We start from the raw sequence: 18,068 nt of genomic DNA on the forward strand, positions 1-18,068 counted from the left end.
CCACAATTCACAGGAGGCTCCAGGGGAGACTAGTACCAAGGTAGGAAAACAAACTACAATCGACAAATTGTCTGAGAGTTAAAAATTCCAGGGAGGCCCAGTTTAAGGGGGAATCGCTACACTTTTATGAGTTTTCCCTCCACGAGCCCCACCAGGTTCTCACAGTGAAGATGGAGACTATTCCCCCATCTTCCAGCAGAGGAAGGAAAAAGTAGCCATTATGAACTACGCCAGCACGTTCTGCTCTTCTTAATGAGGCCTGCCCTCCAGAGAGACTCTCTCACCAGAGAGAATACCCACCTCGCGCCCCCCAGCCTTCCCATCTCATCAAAGGGGAGGGGGCTGGAAAGCACTTGTGAAAGGCGCAGCTGAGACGCAACCACAGGCCTGTGGATCACACCTCCTCCGTCCACACATCAGCACCACATCGGCAGGGCTCCCATAAAACAACAGGGGACACAACCCAGGCCTGCAGGTCCCAGACCTTAGTTAAGCAGAAGTCTCCAGACGAACCCAAACAAACAGGGGAGACAAAGAGAGCACACCAAAGGAGAGTTACCTCCAGCCCCAGGGTTAATGGAAAAAGCAGGCAGAGCCCGGCTCCTGGCCAGAAAAACATCTAACCTCACACCAAAGCCCTAATTATCTCAGTTCCTTTCACCCAGTATACCATATCCAACCTTCAACAAAAAATTTCAAGTCATGCTAAAAGACAAAAAACACAGTTTGAAGAGAAAGAACAAGCACCATAACCAGATTCAGATATGTCAGAGATGTTAGAATTAGCAGATTGAGAATTTAAAACAACTGTGATTAGTATCCCAAGCACTCTGAAGAAACAAGTAGAAAACATGCAAGAGTACATGGGTAAGGTAAGCAGAGAGATGGAAGCTCTAAAAACGAATCAAAAGGAAATGCTAGAAATTAAAGCACTGCAAAAGAAATAAAGAATGCCCTTGATAAGTCATCAGTAGACTGGATACAGCCGAGGAAAGGATCAGTGAGCTTGAAGAAACGTCAACAGAAACTTCAAAACTGGTATGCAAAGACAAAAAAGAAAAACAGAGACAGAAGAGGATACCCAAAGAACTGTAGGACAATCACAAAAGGTACAATGCACACATGATGGGAAAACCAGAAGAAGAAAGAGAGAAAGGAACTGAAGGAATATTTGAAGTAATAATGACTGAGAGGGCTTCCCTGGTGGTGCAGTGGTTGAGAATCTGCCTGCCAATGCAGGGGACATGGGTTCGAGCCCTGGTCTGGGAAGATCCCACATGCCGCGGAGAAGCTAGCCCCGTGAGCCACAATTACTGAGCCTGCGCGTCTGGAGCCTGTGCTCCGCAACAAGAGAGGCCGCGATAATAAGAGGCCCGCGCACCGTGATGAGGAGTGGCCCCCACTTGCCGCAACTAGAGAAAGCCCTCGCACAGAAACGAAGACCCCACACAGCCATAAATAAATAAATAAAATTTAAAAAAAAAAAAAAAAATAATGACTGAGAACTTTCCACACTGAAGACAAACACCAAACCACAAATCCAGGAAGGTCAGGACACCAAGTAGGAAAAAACAGAACACAACACTTAGGCAGATCATATTTAAGTGGCAAAAAATCAAAAACAAAGAGAAAATCTTCAAAGAAGCCAGAGGGAAAAAAGTCACCTCACCTAAAAAGCAACGATAAGAATTATGTCAGACCTCTCCAGAAACCACGCAACAGGAGTATGGAGTGAAATGCTTAAAGTTCTGAAATAAAAACCCACAAACCTAGAATTCTGTGCCCAACAATATTATCCTTCAAAAGTGGAGAAATAAAGGCTTTCTTGGATGAACAAAAATTGAGGAAATTTCTCACTAGTAGACCAGACTTATAAGAAATGTTAAAAGAAGTTCTTCAGGAAGAAGAAAAATAATGTAAGTCAGAAACCTGGATCCACGTAAATAAAGGAAGAGGGTTAGAAGAAATAAATGAAGATATTAAAAAACTTTCTATTTCTTCTGTTTAATGTTTGTTCAAAATAGTAATAGCAATGATGTATTAGGTGATTATAGCTTATGGATAAGTGACATAATGAGAGCAATGCTAGGAGGGGCTGGAAAGAAGAGCTAGGTGCCGCACTAACCAACCAGCAGCAGGTACTTCTGGGAAGGAGACTCACGCTACTTGTCAATGGATACTGTAAACTTTAGGGCAACTACCTCAAACAGTGAAAAGAGGAGAAAAGCTGGAATCATATAACATACTCAATTAAAACCATAAAAGGCAGAAAAAGAGTGGAAGACAAGAAAAGAAAGAAAAAAAGATACAGGCAACAGATAGAAAACAGTAACAAACATGGTAGGTTTTAACCCAATAATATCACTAATCACTTTAAACATCAATAGTCTAAATGGAACAACTAAAATGCAGAGAATATGAGAATGGATTAATAAACAAGACCCACTATATGTTGGCTGTAAGAAACTCACTTTATAGAAAAGAAACGTAGTAAAGCTACAACAACACAGCCTATGCATAACCTAAAACATGTACTGACTTGCCTCATGCCCATGACACCTACATATGGTAATCAAGCGAAGCTCAAGGAGACAATTTAGCTTGGAGAAAATAATTTAAGTACAGAATACAGGCTTGTATAATACTCCACATACAACTTCCACTCTGTATACACTAAATGGAATGATTACGAATGATGAAAAGCAAATGGTATTCATTTGAAATGACTGAGAACAAATGCATTAAAAAGTACAGGGCTTCCCTGGTGGCGCAGTGGTTGAGAGTCCGCCTGCTGATGCAGGGGACGCGGGTTCGTGCCCCGGTCCGGGAAGATCCCACATGCCGCGGAGCGGCTGGGGCCCGTGAGCCATGGCCGCTGAGCCTGCGCATCCGGAGCCTGTGCTCCGCAATGGGAGAGGCCACAACAGTGAGAGGCCCGTGTACCGCAAAATAATAATAATAATAATAGTAATATAAACTCCCTGTTTTTAAAAAACTCTCAAATGACATCCCCTGGCTTACCAGTCCCACCATCTAGAGAAAACCACTTCTTGTGTATCATCATTTTATCTGTGTAAGAAGGCTTATACGTGTGTGTGTGTGTGTGTATACACATCTACATGTACAGAAATACACAGATATATATACAGACACACATACAGAATCATACAATTCCTATCCTGCAATTTCCTTTTAACACACATTTTTAACAAAAATATGTTTTCCTGTATTTTTAACAAAATACTTTTAAATACTGTCCACTTCGGCACATAAAGCTCTGGTCCACAACAAGCACCTGCCATAACTTCTCCAAAGCGTCCACTCCCTGGTGTGTGTGGCCAGTGAGAGTCCACACCTTGAAAGGGAGTGTCCCACCCCTGACACTGTCTGAAACGGCCCACACACGGTGATAGGAGGAGCTGGACTTCTGATCGTGTTTGTATCAATTTTAACTTCTCTACAGAAAATGCACCCAGAGCTGGGCAGTCAGCTGCCGTTAGTACACGTCCGCTGCAAACACCAGCCTACAAACACCCTGCCAGACAGGTACGGACCTCTCTGTGGGATCCATCCAGAAATGACGATGTTGCATTGCATAGAGGATGAGAGTTTAGATGTTTAAACAGGTGTTGCCAAGTCATCCTGCCCACCCCCCCGAGCTGTGATAATGTGCATCCCTGCCCTCCGTGCGTGAAGGCCTGGGCCCACGCACCTCAGGGCTCCCGGCCTCTCTTCCTTTGGCTCTGTGGGCCGAATCTTCTTTTTCTCTCTGGCAATTTGGTTTTGCTCCTCTACCACTTTTAAAATCCTTAACTATTTATTTACTGGTGTATCACTTTTAGATAACATCTACTGGTCCCGGCACAACATGACGCCACATGCTACTTCACCCTCCTGAATTTTTCTGTTACACAGAGACGGAGATGCAGCTATACTGATGACCTTGTTAGATTACCAGGTGTCAGGAGGGGAACTGAGCTACAGGCCTCTGTTTTGCCACCCTCTCCTGGGTATCCCCCAAGACTGCACTCAATGCAGGAGCAGCCACATCGGCAGCTAGAAGGAGGAGGAGAGGGGCTCAGAAATGCTGAAGACGGGCCTGGCGTGGTGAACGACACAGTCAGGAAGGCAAAGACTCATTACCCTGGCAAGAGAGGACTCCTTAGGGCAAGGATGTCCATATTCCCTAAATTTAATCTATAAAATGACAGCTTACCCACGGTCATTTGGGTGATGCTGCGGATGACAAGTGCTCACGAGGACCCTGGGCTCAGCCCTTTATATGTATCTCCCCTAACAGCAGAAACAGCCCTACAAGGTCACACTATTACCCCCATGTCGCCAGTACGAAAACAGGTTTACACAAGGACAAGTCATCTCCCCGAGGTTACGACAGGACTGAGCAGGAGGGCTGAGGCTTCTCTTTAACCAGACGATGGCAGTCGGGGAGTAAATGACACCAAGGAGAGAGCTGCGGGCCTGCTTTCTTCGGGTCCAGGCACTGAGGTCCCTCCCACAAGCGTGTTACCAGTGGAAGTACTAAAGGAAGCGCTACACCTGGATGTTCGTCCTCAGTCACGTTTCCCAATAGTCGGGTGTCAGAACCCTGAGTTCACTGCTAAAGCTGCACCCCGCGAACAAAAAAGTGTGGCCAGTTTAGAGAAGCAGCCAGAAGGGAAAATGAGCGGTGGTGAGAAGGTGGGGAGCAGGGGCCGAGGGCCCGTACTGAAGAAGGAACTTCAGGGAACAGGAACTAAGTACCAGCAGGAACCGCAGAGGTCGGGGTGTGGAGGGCTAAAGCGAGTGACCGAACTGTATGCATGGCAGGCGGCTGGTAACTCGGAGAGACGGTCTGATTGACTGTCAGGGCCACAAGTCAGACGACAAGAGACCAGAGAGAGGAGGCATCCAGTCTAGACTGCCGGGGGAGGTTTGGCAAGAAAAAACGAGGACTTCAATCTCTGCAAGGGTCATGGGAAGGGCGACTGTTTCATGACAAGGAATATCTCAGCACCTCTGCAGGCAAAGGGAAAGAAGTTAATCAAAAGGAAGAGATTGATGATACATAATAAAGTTAGAATAACTGCTGAAGCAACACGTCTAACGGTGTGAGATAACCTTATCTTAGACTTGCACGGGGAAGCCTCCCATATTCCTTACATAATCCTGTGAGACAGGTGAGGCTAGAATTATTACTCAATTTTACTGGAGGACATTGAGACTGGGAGAGGCTGGTGACAGCCCAAGGCAGTCTCGGAGAAAAGGCCCTGGGCTGGAAGTTAAACCTTGGCTCTATCTCTTTCTGTGCCCTAAGAGCAAGTTTTTTTTTTTTTCTGGTTTTTGGGGGCCTCAATGTCCTCACCAGGAAAATGAACTATTGGGTTTGCCAAAAAGTTCGTTCAGGTTTTTCCATAAGATGTTACAGAAAAACCCACATGAACATTTTGGACAACCCAATACAATATGTCCCAGGCTCCGCTGATTATCAGACAAATGCACGCAAAGAAGCCGGCACTGTGCCTGGAGAAAAGCAGGCACTCCGTCCATCACAGCGACACTCTGTCAGGAAGCTTGACTTAATGCTGCGAATTAATCACCTACTATGTGCCTGATGACACTCAGTGTGGAAAGAGTAAGGCCCCAAAACCATAAAGAGCACCTAATGCAAGTGACAGGGACGTGAGTGCAGAGGGGATGAAGACGAGGCTGTGGTCAGTTCTGCTGGGGGGGAGGGCATGAGGTCAGGAAGTAGCAAAGTGGGGGAGGGTCAGGGAGAAGCACGGGGGGAAGGGTCAGGGAAAAGCAGGGGGAGGGAGGGGGAGGGAGGGTCAGGGAGAAGCAGGGAGAAGGGGGGGGTCAGGGAGAAGCCGCAGAGGAGGGAAGGAGGGAAGGGCGTGGGGGGTGGAAGGGGCCCCAGGGGAGGGAGCGGCTGCACAGGGCACCCCAGGTTCAACCACAAAGACCACCCGCCTCACTCAGCAGCCTCACAGCACAAGGAAGAGACCCCCCACGCCGGTGCCCCAACAGGGTCTCCAAACGAGAGGCTATTCCCTCCTGAAGAGCAGCCGGAAGGGAGAGGCCCAGAGAGGCTGTGAGGGATTCAGGAAGCTCCAAGGTATTTCCAGCAGCTACACCCCTGCCAGAGGCGCCCTGAAGACCAGGCCCTGCCTTTGTGCACTCAGCTTACATCCGCACCCCACAGGACGTTCAGTGTCACAGGTCACTGAGCCCCTCCAGGATGCCGGGCTCAGGAGGCAGCCCCCCACCCCCGGAAGAACCGAGGAGCAGGACTTACTCCCCCCTGTGCCCCTGGGGCCACCACGCCGGACACCCCCGCTTGCCATGATACCTCCTCGCAGCATGGTCCCCATGACTGTCCTACTCGAAGAGAAACCACTGAGAAAAAAATTTACTCCGTCATCTAGAGACACCCCCCAAACAAAAGAAAAGCACAACAGGTGACATATAAAACCTTACAGCACGTGAGAGCCACAGCCCAACCTAAACACAGTAAAATTTAACTGTATTTGGAGGATTTGGTTTCATCACCTCAAACTCCTTCCTAGTTTTGCAAGAAGTTTACTGCTATTTGTTGTAAAGTTTTTCCCCTGACTTGAATGCAGAAATAAGAGATCTCTAGAATCCTCAGAAAAAAACTGGAAGAAGATTACTGTTCATCCACCATGGTTGATAAGTGAAGCTCAGTAAATTCTCTTCTATTTCTTCTGGTTAAAAATATGCTACATGTGGGTTTACAAATTTTCAGTTTTCAAAGAACATATTATAATCAACATGGTAAATGGTATAAATTAGGTCTTTCTTATTAAAAACAACAGAATTTAGCAATATCTCAAAATCCCCATCAGGAACGCTATCATTAAAGTAAGTACAGAAATACTAGTCAGTAAGAGACTTTCCACTGAAGAATTCATTTGTTGTAATTGAAGTTTTTTTTAAAAATCAATGTGTCAGTCTCTCTCTGAAGCACACTCTATGAGTCAGACTTATATGTCAACTTCTGACGCACCTGGGATGAAGGTAAAGAAAGAACTTGGACTTTACTTCCAAAAACCTTGGCACTGAACTTAGTGAAAACACAACACAGTTCAGTACCGTCAGTTAATCCAGGTTGAAACTGCAGGTACCACAGGCTTCAGTCTCACCCTATTCCATTCAGTAAGTTAAGGCAGGTGTGGGAATCTGCACAGCAGGCAAGTGCTTACAGAGGGTCCCTGCAGGACGAACACGACGGATAACAGACACTTAGGAGGCACAGACATACATGTGTGACGACACCGTCAGAGGAGCTATTTTCAAATTCACCAAAGGAAAATGAAACACACAGAATGTTTCTGGCACGAGGAATGATGTTTTCGCCAGGATCACAGTGTGACAGCTGGATGACACCACGAAACTTGTCATCTTGAAGCCACCGGGAGAATGACTGTTTTCTCCAGCTAAATACAGGTAAGGTAGCAGTGAAAGAACCGAAAGGTAGTAGGAACATGTTTCCCTTTCAGGTAACCACACACTGAAAATATCTTTTTCGTCTCTATTTCATAAAGAACTAGCCATCGTCCGTTTGGTCCTATCTTGACTTCTGACTCCAGAGGCAAGAAAACAGCTCCAGCCAAATTGCCTGGTAAGGAGGGGGCTCTTTTCCTTAATGGTGGAGATCAGATACACAGCTCACTGGAAACTGCTCTTTTTTTTTTTTTCAAATTTATTTATTTTAATTATTTTTGGCTGAGTTGAGTCTTCGTTGCTGTGCGCGGGCTTTCTCTACTTGCAGAGAGCGGGGGCTACTCAAAAGCAGTGGCCTCTCTTGTTGCGGAGCACAGGCTCTAGGCACACGTAGTTGTGGCACGCAGGCTCAGTAGTTGTGACTCGCGGGCTCTAGAGTGCAGGTTCAGTAGTTGTGGTGCACGGGCTTAGCTACTCCGCGGCATGTGGGATCTTCCCGGACCAGGGCTCGAACCCGTGTCCCCTGCATTGGCAGGCGGATTCTTAACCACTGCACCACCAGGGAAGTCCTGGAAACTGCTCTTAACACAGATCACAGTACAATTTCATCCTCACCCTAGAGAGGTAGGAAAGGGAACCTCAGGGGAAAGGATGACCACAGTCACGCTGACGTGGCACCAGGTGACAGGACCACATCATAGAGGCTGGAGCCAAATCCCAGGAGAGCAGGGAGACCTCTATTATGACAGACTCTCACGCAGCTTCTTCAGTTCCATCAATATGTAGAATCAAATAGCCACACGTGAAACACAAGACAGCGTAACCAACACAATTGGGGGGGGAGAGGGGTACAAGATCCACGTTACAGGAAGACAGGAACCAGAGAAACGACCCCACGTGAAGGCAACCAGATCAGTCCACGAGCTTGGAAATTCTGTAGGACCAACGACCTGGTCTCTTTAGCAAGTGGCAATGTGAACAAGGTTGGCTGGAGCATGACGTGTGGGGACCGGCTCTGGAGCAAGAGACTCAGACAGAAAGCCCAGCAAGCCAACTGGGAAGAAACAGACTGGAGACCATCAAGGAAACAGGGGTGTAGTCGGGGTACGAGATGATGCCCATGAACTGCTGCAAACTTAACTGGGTTCTGGTGGTTCTGGAGTCATATAAGAAAACAGTCACGTACTGAGAGACGGAAAGAATACACAAGAGTGACGTGACACAAGGGCTAGGATTCAGCTTAAAATACTTCAGTAACAAGAAGGAAGGGAGAAATAAGAGAGACCAGTGAAGCAAACATGGCAAAACCTTGATAATTACTTCATCTGGGAGATGAGTATATGGGGGTTACTTATATTATTCTCCCTATTTCTGTTTATTTTGAAAGTTTTCATTATAAAGGTTAATTTTCTTAAAAATTGAAAGCAACGAGCTCATTATACATGTACTAACAAACTGCACAATTTCACGTATCAAGCAGTTGTAGTATCTTGAAACACCACACCATCCTTCTGTGGAAGTCCAATGCTTTATGAATAGTTTAAAACACAAAACATTCCTATTTCATTATGTGAACACTCCAGACATTTCAGAATATACCTTAGCAAGGAATAAACCATACTGAATCCCACACCCCAATGACATCATTCTATAAAACAGCACCAAAATAAGTGAAATGTGATTCACTGAAACTCATCCTTGGCAGAAAAGAAATAAAGTCCTCGAGCATTAAAAACAAAAATCAAACACTGGAAAGATGCACTGAACACTGTAAGAATGATCACTCTGGAGGGCAGGGGTGGGAGGAAGGCTGTGAGCAGCATTTGAAATACCTCAATGGATACTTATGTTGTTTTCAGTTTTTTCCCAACCACGTGAATGTATTAACTCTTCAAAAATAAACATTTTAAATAAAATCATTGCACATACGCTTTTCGTAAAGAATTACTTTCACTCCTCCATGAAGAATTTAAAACTTGAAAAATAAAAAAATTAAGGTAGTTTTGCTCTTTAAGATTCCCCATCAGCTGCTTCTGCCACTGTTTTCCAGGACTCACCTCTCACAATTTTAAAACACAATTTCCTATCTTTCTAATAGGCTCTTTCTTCTCTTATGCGAACATTAAGAAACGTGAAATAAATCTTAAGTGCTTAACATGTAGGCCAAAAAAAGTCCCTGGGTAACTTGAAAAAAAGCTCAAATCAAGGAAAGCCCCTTCTGCTTTTCATTTCATGTCAAACCACACATTTTAGTCTTTACTTGCAAGTAGAGGCATTTAAAGAGGATTTAGAAATCTTCACTTTGTTCTACCTTCTAGCCTCAAACCCAAACTATTACATTTTCCCTTTCTTTTCTCCTCCACTACCCACGCCTCTCAGCCTACTCTAGTCAATCAAGATGATTGACACTGCAAACCAAAAACTCAATCCTCTGCCTTTTAAGCTACTCAAAATAGAGGTTTTAAACCCCCAATTCTTACAATCCCATCTAAAGCATTTCTGCATCCCTTTTCCTGGTTCTTTTATTGAGTTAACAGGCAAATAAGTGAACTGAAGTTCCCTGTGGCTGTCAGGTAGGTTACACTGTGGTCCCAGAAGAGTGGTGATTTCTACTCTAAGAACCAGCCAGCCTGGGGGAAACCTCTCAACAAAGGAGCATCATGAAGACCTCCAGAGGTCATGCTGCCTTCAACAAACCTGACAGATGAAAAATGTCACCCACAAAAATATGTTTACCAGAATAGTGATCACTGGGTCGCTTTTACTATGGATCTCCAACCACTGGTGTAGACACAGGCTCCAACAACAGCTGTCAACCAGCACGCATTTCCCGGGCCCAGAGCGTGTTCCCCACTGCACTTCAAACAGAGGAGACAAGACAAGCGTTGCTCTGTGCTTCGAGGCGTGGCTGACACTGAGGCCCAGAGGACACTGTGAGCGCCCGGCCGTGCGGCACTTGGGCTGTAAGCACAGGCCGGGGGGGCTTCGGGGACTCCAGACACAACATCACAGGTAGGGCAGGAAGCCGCAGTCTCTGAGACAGAAAGGGCCCAGGCAGGGGACAGGGTTCAGTTTGGCCGAGGTAACCTGAGGAGGACGGGGGTGGTGAGGGAGAACCAGAGGGCATGTGTGTACCTTTCGTTAGAGCCACGCAGGCCTTGAGCAATGCTCCAGCTTCATTTTAAAGGCGGTAGTGGGCCCGTGACCTTGAAGATGGAAGGGACCCCTGTGTGCTGTCCTGCCGGCTACAGGCAAGCTCCCACGCCCTGGACACGGCCACCAGGACACACAGGCGAGGTGGGCCCCTGTCCAGTGCTGCCTCTCTCACCAAAAGCTCTCTGAAGAGTATTCTGCTACTCATTTAATACAGTCATTACATTTCAGATGAGTGTTTTCTCAGAGAAGCGTTAAGGCAGAACTGAACCTCCTTCAAAAGATTTGAGAGGACAATTACAAAGCATCTCTTAGAGGGGACCATTCTCTAGAAGAAGGTCTACAGATGGCCAATTCCACATAATAATGTTATTTTAGTACTAAGAATACAAGCTGGCTGAGGATAGGTCACTTTCCCAGACTGTGTGTAGCACGTGTCACAGGCGAGCCAGGCCTGCCCGGGGCCTCAGCCCTCAGGAGCTCCTGGCCACAGGGCCACGCTGCCCCCGATCCTGCCATGTGGACAAGAAGACCCCCCCTCTGTGGTGGGGGCAGAGGAGTCAGAACCCCCAACCTTCGGGGGCTCCGGGGTCTCCGAGTACTGCGTCCGGAGTCAGGCAGCAACCTGAAGACTTTCCCGTGGTGCACGTTTGGTATAAATGGAGGACTCACTCCCCTTTATTCGATAGCTTCTGTTGAAGACCACTGTCAGACTTCTCAGGGATCGCACACCCTGATTAATGCATACGTATACGTCATCATTGATTCTGTCTTTCCAAGTATTCAAATATCCACATGTAATTTCCACAGAACCACCACTTGGGTATGCTACACTTACAGAGCACAGTTAAATGACAAAAATATCGCTTTTAAATTTAAGGCTAAGGTATTAAAAAATAAGGGATGGGAGGGACTTCCCTGGCGGCCCAGTGGTTAGGACTCGGAGCTTCCACTGCCGGGAACATGGGTTCGATCCCTGGTCGGAGAACTAAGATCCTGCGTGTTACGCAGCACGGTCAAAAATAATAATAGTAATAGTAACAATAAGGGGTGGGGGACATGATGCAGAAGAACACCACATAAAAATCACAGTGGCAAAAATTAGAAAGAAACAAGGACATCTAATTTACATGACTTTCCAATGTCAAAAATACAACTAAAAACTTTACATAAATATGGAACATATTAATAAAAAATTTAACATTCCTGTATGCTATGTCTTTGAAAGGATTTTAAGAGAGAAATGCTATTTTTTAATGCAACCGTAAGAGCAGGATCTGAAGTCTTGCAGCCATAAAACACAATTGTGAAGTAATGTCTTATTACTAGCATATCTTATGTTAAGCTATAATATATTCTAAGCACTCACTGTTTATCAGGATCAAATTATTATAGATTCTGAACTACAGTTTACGTGCTTTCGTAGAGAAGGTGACTGATGCTGAATTTGGGACACATGGATAAGAAATACCAGCTGACAAAGCATTATTACCTACAGGTTGGGAGACACCTATGCTCTGTAAGTAAGACTGGTTTGGGGAACAGATACGTAAGGAGAGGCCACAGAGGGGAAAAGATGGGAACTCAGTGGGTCAGCTCTTGGACACACTGACTGATCTCAGGCCACCTCCTGCTGCCGGAGCAGAAAGAACAGGAAAAGCTACAGGTTTCTGCTTCTATAACAAATGCCAAAAGAAACCATTAGAATAAGCGGCATCTAATCTTAGTGAGGTGCTTACTACGCTTTGCTTGATGCTTGAATATAATGCATGGTAACCAAAAGACTTTGAAGTTTAATACCAACTGAGTAAGTATATTATCATGATATATGCCAGCAAGCTTTAGTAAAGAAAGTGGCTCAAAACTTTTATTCTCTTCCAGGACCTAAGTCAATCTTAACTGCATATCTAAAAAATGAACCATAAGAGAAAAATGTTAAGGATTTGTTAAAGGCTAAGATTCTGAGATTCTTAAAAAATATATTCCTCTTGCAGATATAAAGTTGCTTGGGACATAAACATTTTTGTGTTCACTCTGAACAGGCCTCCATATTTTGTGGGTTTACAAGCAAACATAAAAATGACAGAAACAGGGTATATTTAGGGAAAAAGCATAGCTCCTAGTTCGCCACAGTTTAATAGACACAGAGGAACACAGAAGCCAGAGGAGCCCCTCTAGCAACATAAGTTTCCCAAATCCTTATTTCATTTATATCCTTCCAGATGTGCCAATAACATGCTGACGTGTTCCAATAAAAATGAGAAAACATAAGAAAACCACACTGTGCCATGCCAAGTACTACCGTATTCCTCTACTGGTTCAACAAATATTTGCCGAGCACCCACCCTGGGCCCGAAACGGGACACGACGAGGGTTCTAGCAAAGTCCCAGCCCCTCCAGCTCAGAGTCTAGAAAGAGCCTGGACAGCACCCACAGGAGGCGGAGGGGCCGGATTCCAGCCATGAGGGAGATACTCACAAGGTGTAAACAGGAATGACAGAAGCCACAGAGGACGGGCTATGGGGGAGGGGCCACTACAGGCCTGGGGGAGGGGCTTCCCAACCCGGATAAGTGACCTGAGGGCAGATGCTGGAAACTCCAGCACAGGGCCTGATCTTGAGGGGATGCAGATTTGTAACGTGGGCACCGAGTGAAGGGACCGTTGCCCAGTTAGCAGGCAAAACGCTCAATACATATTTCTTTCTTCCTTCTCACATACAAGTATTTCTCAAAAAACGTACCTCTCTGCACGAATCACACCGCTGTAGTAGGGGGGGTCCCAAGGCATTAATTCCTACAAAGGAAAAATTCACTGTTATGGAAGCTGTTGACTACTTCACAATTTTAATCAATAATTTAGCCAACTTATAAAATGTATACCTGATGCCAGAAAAAGTTTAATAAAAAGCCTAAAAATTCGTGACTTGGCAGGAAATACGTGCCTTTTTATTTTGACTTCCCTGCAATCAGTGAGTTGAGAGGTATAAATAAGGCATAATCGCGGAATTTCGGGAAAAGGTAAACAAATGTCATTCTAAAATGTAAACTAATGAAAGTCAAAATTGATAGATTAAATTAGCCACGCTGAAATTTTCCCCAAAATGTAACCCATGTATTAATCCATAAAACATACTGCAGGTAAGATTAGGGAACTAAAGGTGAGACTAGAGTTCTTTCTAAATCTAAGCAAGAAGCTTAGGGTGGATCCCAGAAATGAAAGCAACAATTTAAAATGTAACTAAGGCAGAATTAACGCTAATCTTGGCAAAGAAAATATGTCATAAAGAAACACGAGAACAACCATTTTTGACACCTTGTACAGAACAGTGACAGGAAGCTGGGGTAGCTGTGCGGACCACACTCCCCGCAAGCTGCCAGGTGACAGTGAGCAGGCAGAGGCCAGGCCGGGAAGCAGGCGGCCTGGGTCCAGGCCCACAGTCCACAGAGTGCGGACTCCCAGGGCTTCCCCGCTTTCCTCCCCGGCCCCGCGCCCCCCTCCCCCACCCTGCTGCTCCTCCACCGCAAGGCAGACCCCTCCGTCCGGCCTCTGCCTAGAGGGCTCTTCCTTGGCTGTCGCCAGCCCCTCACTTCTTCAGGGCGGCTCCGGTGCCATCTTCCTGCGGGGGGGGCGGTCTTCACTGCCCAGCCCCTATAAGACAACAGCCTCCATCCGCTTTTTCTGCATTATTTCCCCCACAGTCCCTGTCACCACAGGACTAGCACAATGCTGATTTTTTTCATGTGTTTACTATCTCTTTTCTTCCCCTATGACATAAGCTGCGTGAGGGCGGGGATTTTGTTTGCAGTTTTCCCGTTGTATCTTGGCCCCTGAATTCTGCCTGGTGCACAGCACTCCCTCAAGGGTTATCCGTTGCATGAATCAACGGCATCTCCCACACAGTATTGCTAAATGCACTTCAGCTGCAAAACAAAACACCTGGCACTGAGCAGCGCTCCGGGAACGAGGCTTCCACCCGTATCACCGAGGGTCCTCAAAGGTTCGGTTCAGACGTGATCTCCTCTGAGGACAAGGTTTCTTGCTCATGCGCCACGCTCATACTTTTATCAGGGAAGGGAACCGAGGTAAGACGTGGAGGCTTCCTTTCTTTCTGCCCACGAGCTCCTGAAGGGCACAGACAGCAGCCCTGGGGCTCTGGCCCCTGAGTGATCAGCTCCTGGCACTCACGGCCTCCAACAGATGACTGTTTACTGCTACGTGCCAGACAAAGCGCAGGCTCTAATGCAACAGAGACAAGACACCATCCCTGTACCAAGAGCCGACAACAGGCCAGGCAGCAGGAAGACAAGCGGCCCGCCAGTCAGAGAACAGTGTGTCACGTCTATGACGCTGTGCCAGGCCAAACAGCCCACGAAGGGTGTTAAATCACAGGGGAGGGCAGGAGACGCCTGGAGGAGACACAGCCTGAGTTGGGCTGTGAAGAGTGGGAGCACGTAATCCAGATGTACGGCATTTGCTGGCACATAAGTGTCAGTTACAGTGTAAAAATAAAAGAAAGCACAGCATGGTAAATCAACTATACTTCAATAAAAAATAAATAAAAATAAAGTAAAAGAAGGGAAAGCAAAGCAAAAAGTAAGTGAAAAGAGCACACGAGCATCATGCAGGTGTCAGGAGTGAGCGGAGACCACTGACTGGGCTCCCAGGCAGAAGAGGAGGAGGTCCAGGAAAGATTACGAAGGGCTTGGCGGGAAAGCTAAGAAATGGGAAGTAAATCTAATAATTACCTGAAAATGTTAAACAAAAGAGTGCGAGGCCCAATCAGTGTTCTAGAAAAATCCTTCTGGCGGCCCTGCGTTCATTCATTCCCATTCCGAGTAAGTGCACAGGACCTTCTCCGCGTCCAACGTGGGCCAGGCACCCAGCAAAGCAGTTGGAATGCAGGACAACTTCGAGGGGAGCAGAACAAAAGGCTAGAAAACCAGTCACTGTCGTCTTGGGGAGAAGGAATAATGACCTCAGCCAGGGCTGTGGCAATGGGCACAGACAGGGGACAGAGTTCCCAGGAAGGCAGAAGCTGCAGGCCTCGGTACCTGACACTATGGGCGGGGGCGGGGTGTGAACACCCGCAGGGCTCACTGACACACAGCACGTGGCGCTCGAGAGCCTGCCTTTCTACCAAGTGCCCAGGTGCTGCCTTCCAGGGAGCAGTTTGAGAACTCTTGGTCTAGACTTAGTCCAGGGTCTGGCTAGGGGAGCAGGGTGAATGGTGGTACATTCACCAAAACGGGGGCTTCAGGAGAGAAGGCTGGGCATTTCCCAAGCATCCTCAGAACAGCCGGCATCAGTAGCTACATAACATGTCCGGGGCTTCCCTGATGGCGCAGTGGTTAAGAATCCGCCTGCCAATGCAGGGGACACGGGTTCGAGCCCTGGTCCGGGAAGGTCCCACATGCCACGGAGCAACTAAGCCCGTGCGCCACAACTACTGAGCCTGTGCCCTAGAGCCCACGAGCCACAACAACTGAGCCCGCATGCCACAACTACTAAAGCCCGCACGCCTAGAGTCCGTGCTCTGCAACAAGAGAAGCCACCGCAATGAGAAGCCCACACACCGCGAAGAATAGTCCCATTCGCCGCAACTAGAGAAAACCCGTGTGCAGCAACGAAGACTCAATGCAGCCAAAAAAAAAAAAAAAACCATACAAACAAAAACATGTCCAGGGAGAACAATTTCGAGTCATATTAATGAATTAGCTTTTGGCAACACACTTCACCTTTTCTGTTCCTGTGCTCACCAAGCTAAATTCTGATCCATGATCTAGTTTCCTAAGTGGACCTACCTACCAAGCCAAAGTGGGTGGATGGCTAATCCCAGTTACTCTGCTAGATACAGCTCTGACTGCCAGTTAACGATCTCACATGCTGCTCCTGAAATCAGTGACTATGACAAAATTACTCCATTTCATGGTGGTTGGATCTGGGAAGCTGGTAAAGAGTTTCTAACCCTGCTCAGCAGCCACCAGCAACCAAGAATGACCACCAACAGCAGCTACAGGAGAGGGGCCCAGACACCCCAGCAATCCCGTGGCACCCCCGAGCCAGATGAGGACCCGAGCCCTAACACCTGGGATCTCACCCCTTTTCAGGGCACCCTCTGGCCCTAAGGACACTTAGTCTGACTGGAAGGATCATGTAATCATTTGATCTTAAGATTCAGTGTTTTCCAGGACGGGTTACACTTTGTCCGTCCACATTGATCTACTTAACTGAGCTCCACAGGTTAGCAAACAAACGTGTCAACTGCAAGGTGAGCACTGATGTTGAAGCTGCCACCAGCCAGGTCATCCCCTCCCTGAGCCCCCTAAAGGTGCTTCGCACAGACATGCCAACTCTCCATAGAACAGAGGCAACCTTTGTGTGAGCAGATATTAACACAGGTTGTGTTAACAGACAGTATGGGTGTGTGTGTGTGTGTGTGTGTGAGCAACTAACCAACAAAAACACTGGATTTACTGGAATGTCAGACTTGGACATTTGGATCAAATATTTCAATACTTTATTCCCCAAATCCAAGGATCAGAAGAAACAAAACTACATACACCATCAGCAAATCACAAGGAAGTTCTAGAGTCAAAAGATAAAGACCTCAGCTGACAGACTGTTTATATTATAATAAAAATATCCCAAGATGGTCACTTACAGAATTTTGAGGATTTAGTTTCATTTTCATCCCTCGTATCATCTCAAAATCTTTTAGAGTTCTGTAAAACAGGTTTATCATTCGTTGTTAGGACACAATTTTCATAATTAATTATAAAAGAACTGGTCTGCTTATGCTACTTTCCAATATTCATGATAAAATTAGAAGTAATTTGTAGCGCAAATGTAGCCAGTATTAACCAAATTTTACATGTGCTAGAAGAAACGATAATATACACATCAGTAAATTACTGCAATTTCTACCTTAAAAAGCATCTTGGCAGAGATGTCTCGAAAGTACTAAAAGCCTGGGAAAACTAGAAGTGTTAACAGAGACATGCGAAGTGCAAAGTGTTCATCAGTAAACTCTGAAGCACTGCTTTTTGCTACACCTTAAAAAAGAGGCTAACAAATTACTTCCTATAAAAGAATATTAACATAGATTATATGTAAGATTGCTATTCATAGTTTTTCCCCTACCAAAAAACTCCAGCTGGGCAACAATCAAACATGCACTTAATACTTGCAGAATATGAAATTTCCGTTAGAATGAACTCCTACATACCACTATAAGAATCTGAAGATAAGTTTGCTCAAAATATAATCTATAGCTACATATAAGTGAAAAAGAATCATGCTTAACCAGCAAGGCAAAGTAGAATAAAGTTTCAAATAACTGCATAATCAACACTACTTCATTATATCAAAGCCACAATAGCTCACTGCATTGAAAGATAATTTTAGAATTTATAAATATAATCCAAATTGGAGAGGACTGTGTTCTAGGCAT

The 18,068-nt window shown here is 46.1% G+C and overlaps 1 protein-coding gene across 2 annotated transcripts in view; it reads right to left on the bottom strand.

Annotated features, from left to right (window-relative positions):
* The window catches only part of MIPEP (mitochondrial intermediate peptidase), a 144,137-nt gene that overhangs the window by 97,499 nt on the left and 28,570 nt on the right, over positions 1-18,068 (bottom strand). For both annotated transcript variants that reach the window (XM_082601944.1, XM_082601943.1), the window contains exons 9-10: positions 17,280-17,340; positions 13,359-13,411 (exon numbers count right to left, since the gene is read on the bottom strand). In XM_082601944.1, the coding sequence (XP_082458070.1) occupies positions 13,359-13,411; positions 17,280-17,340 (114 nt within the window). The remainder of the gene's footprint in view (positions 1-13,358; positions 13,412-17,279; positions 17,341-18,068) is intronic.

This window comes from Mesoplodon mirus, assembly GCF_964341445.2.
Source record: "Mesoplodon mirus genome assembly, chromosome: 17".
Taxonomy (NCBI): domain Eukaryota; kingdom Metazoa; phylum Chordata; class Mammalia; order Artiodactyla; family Ziphiidae; genus Mesoplodon; species Mesoplodon mirus.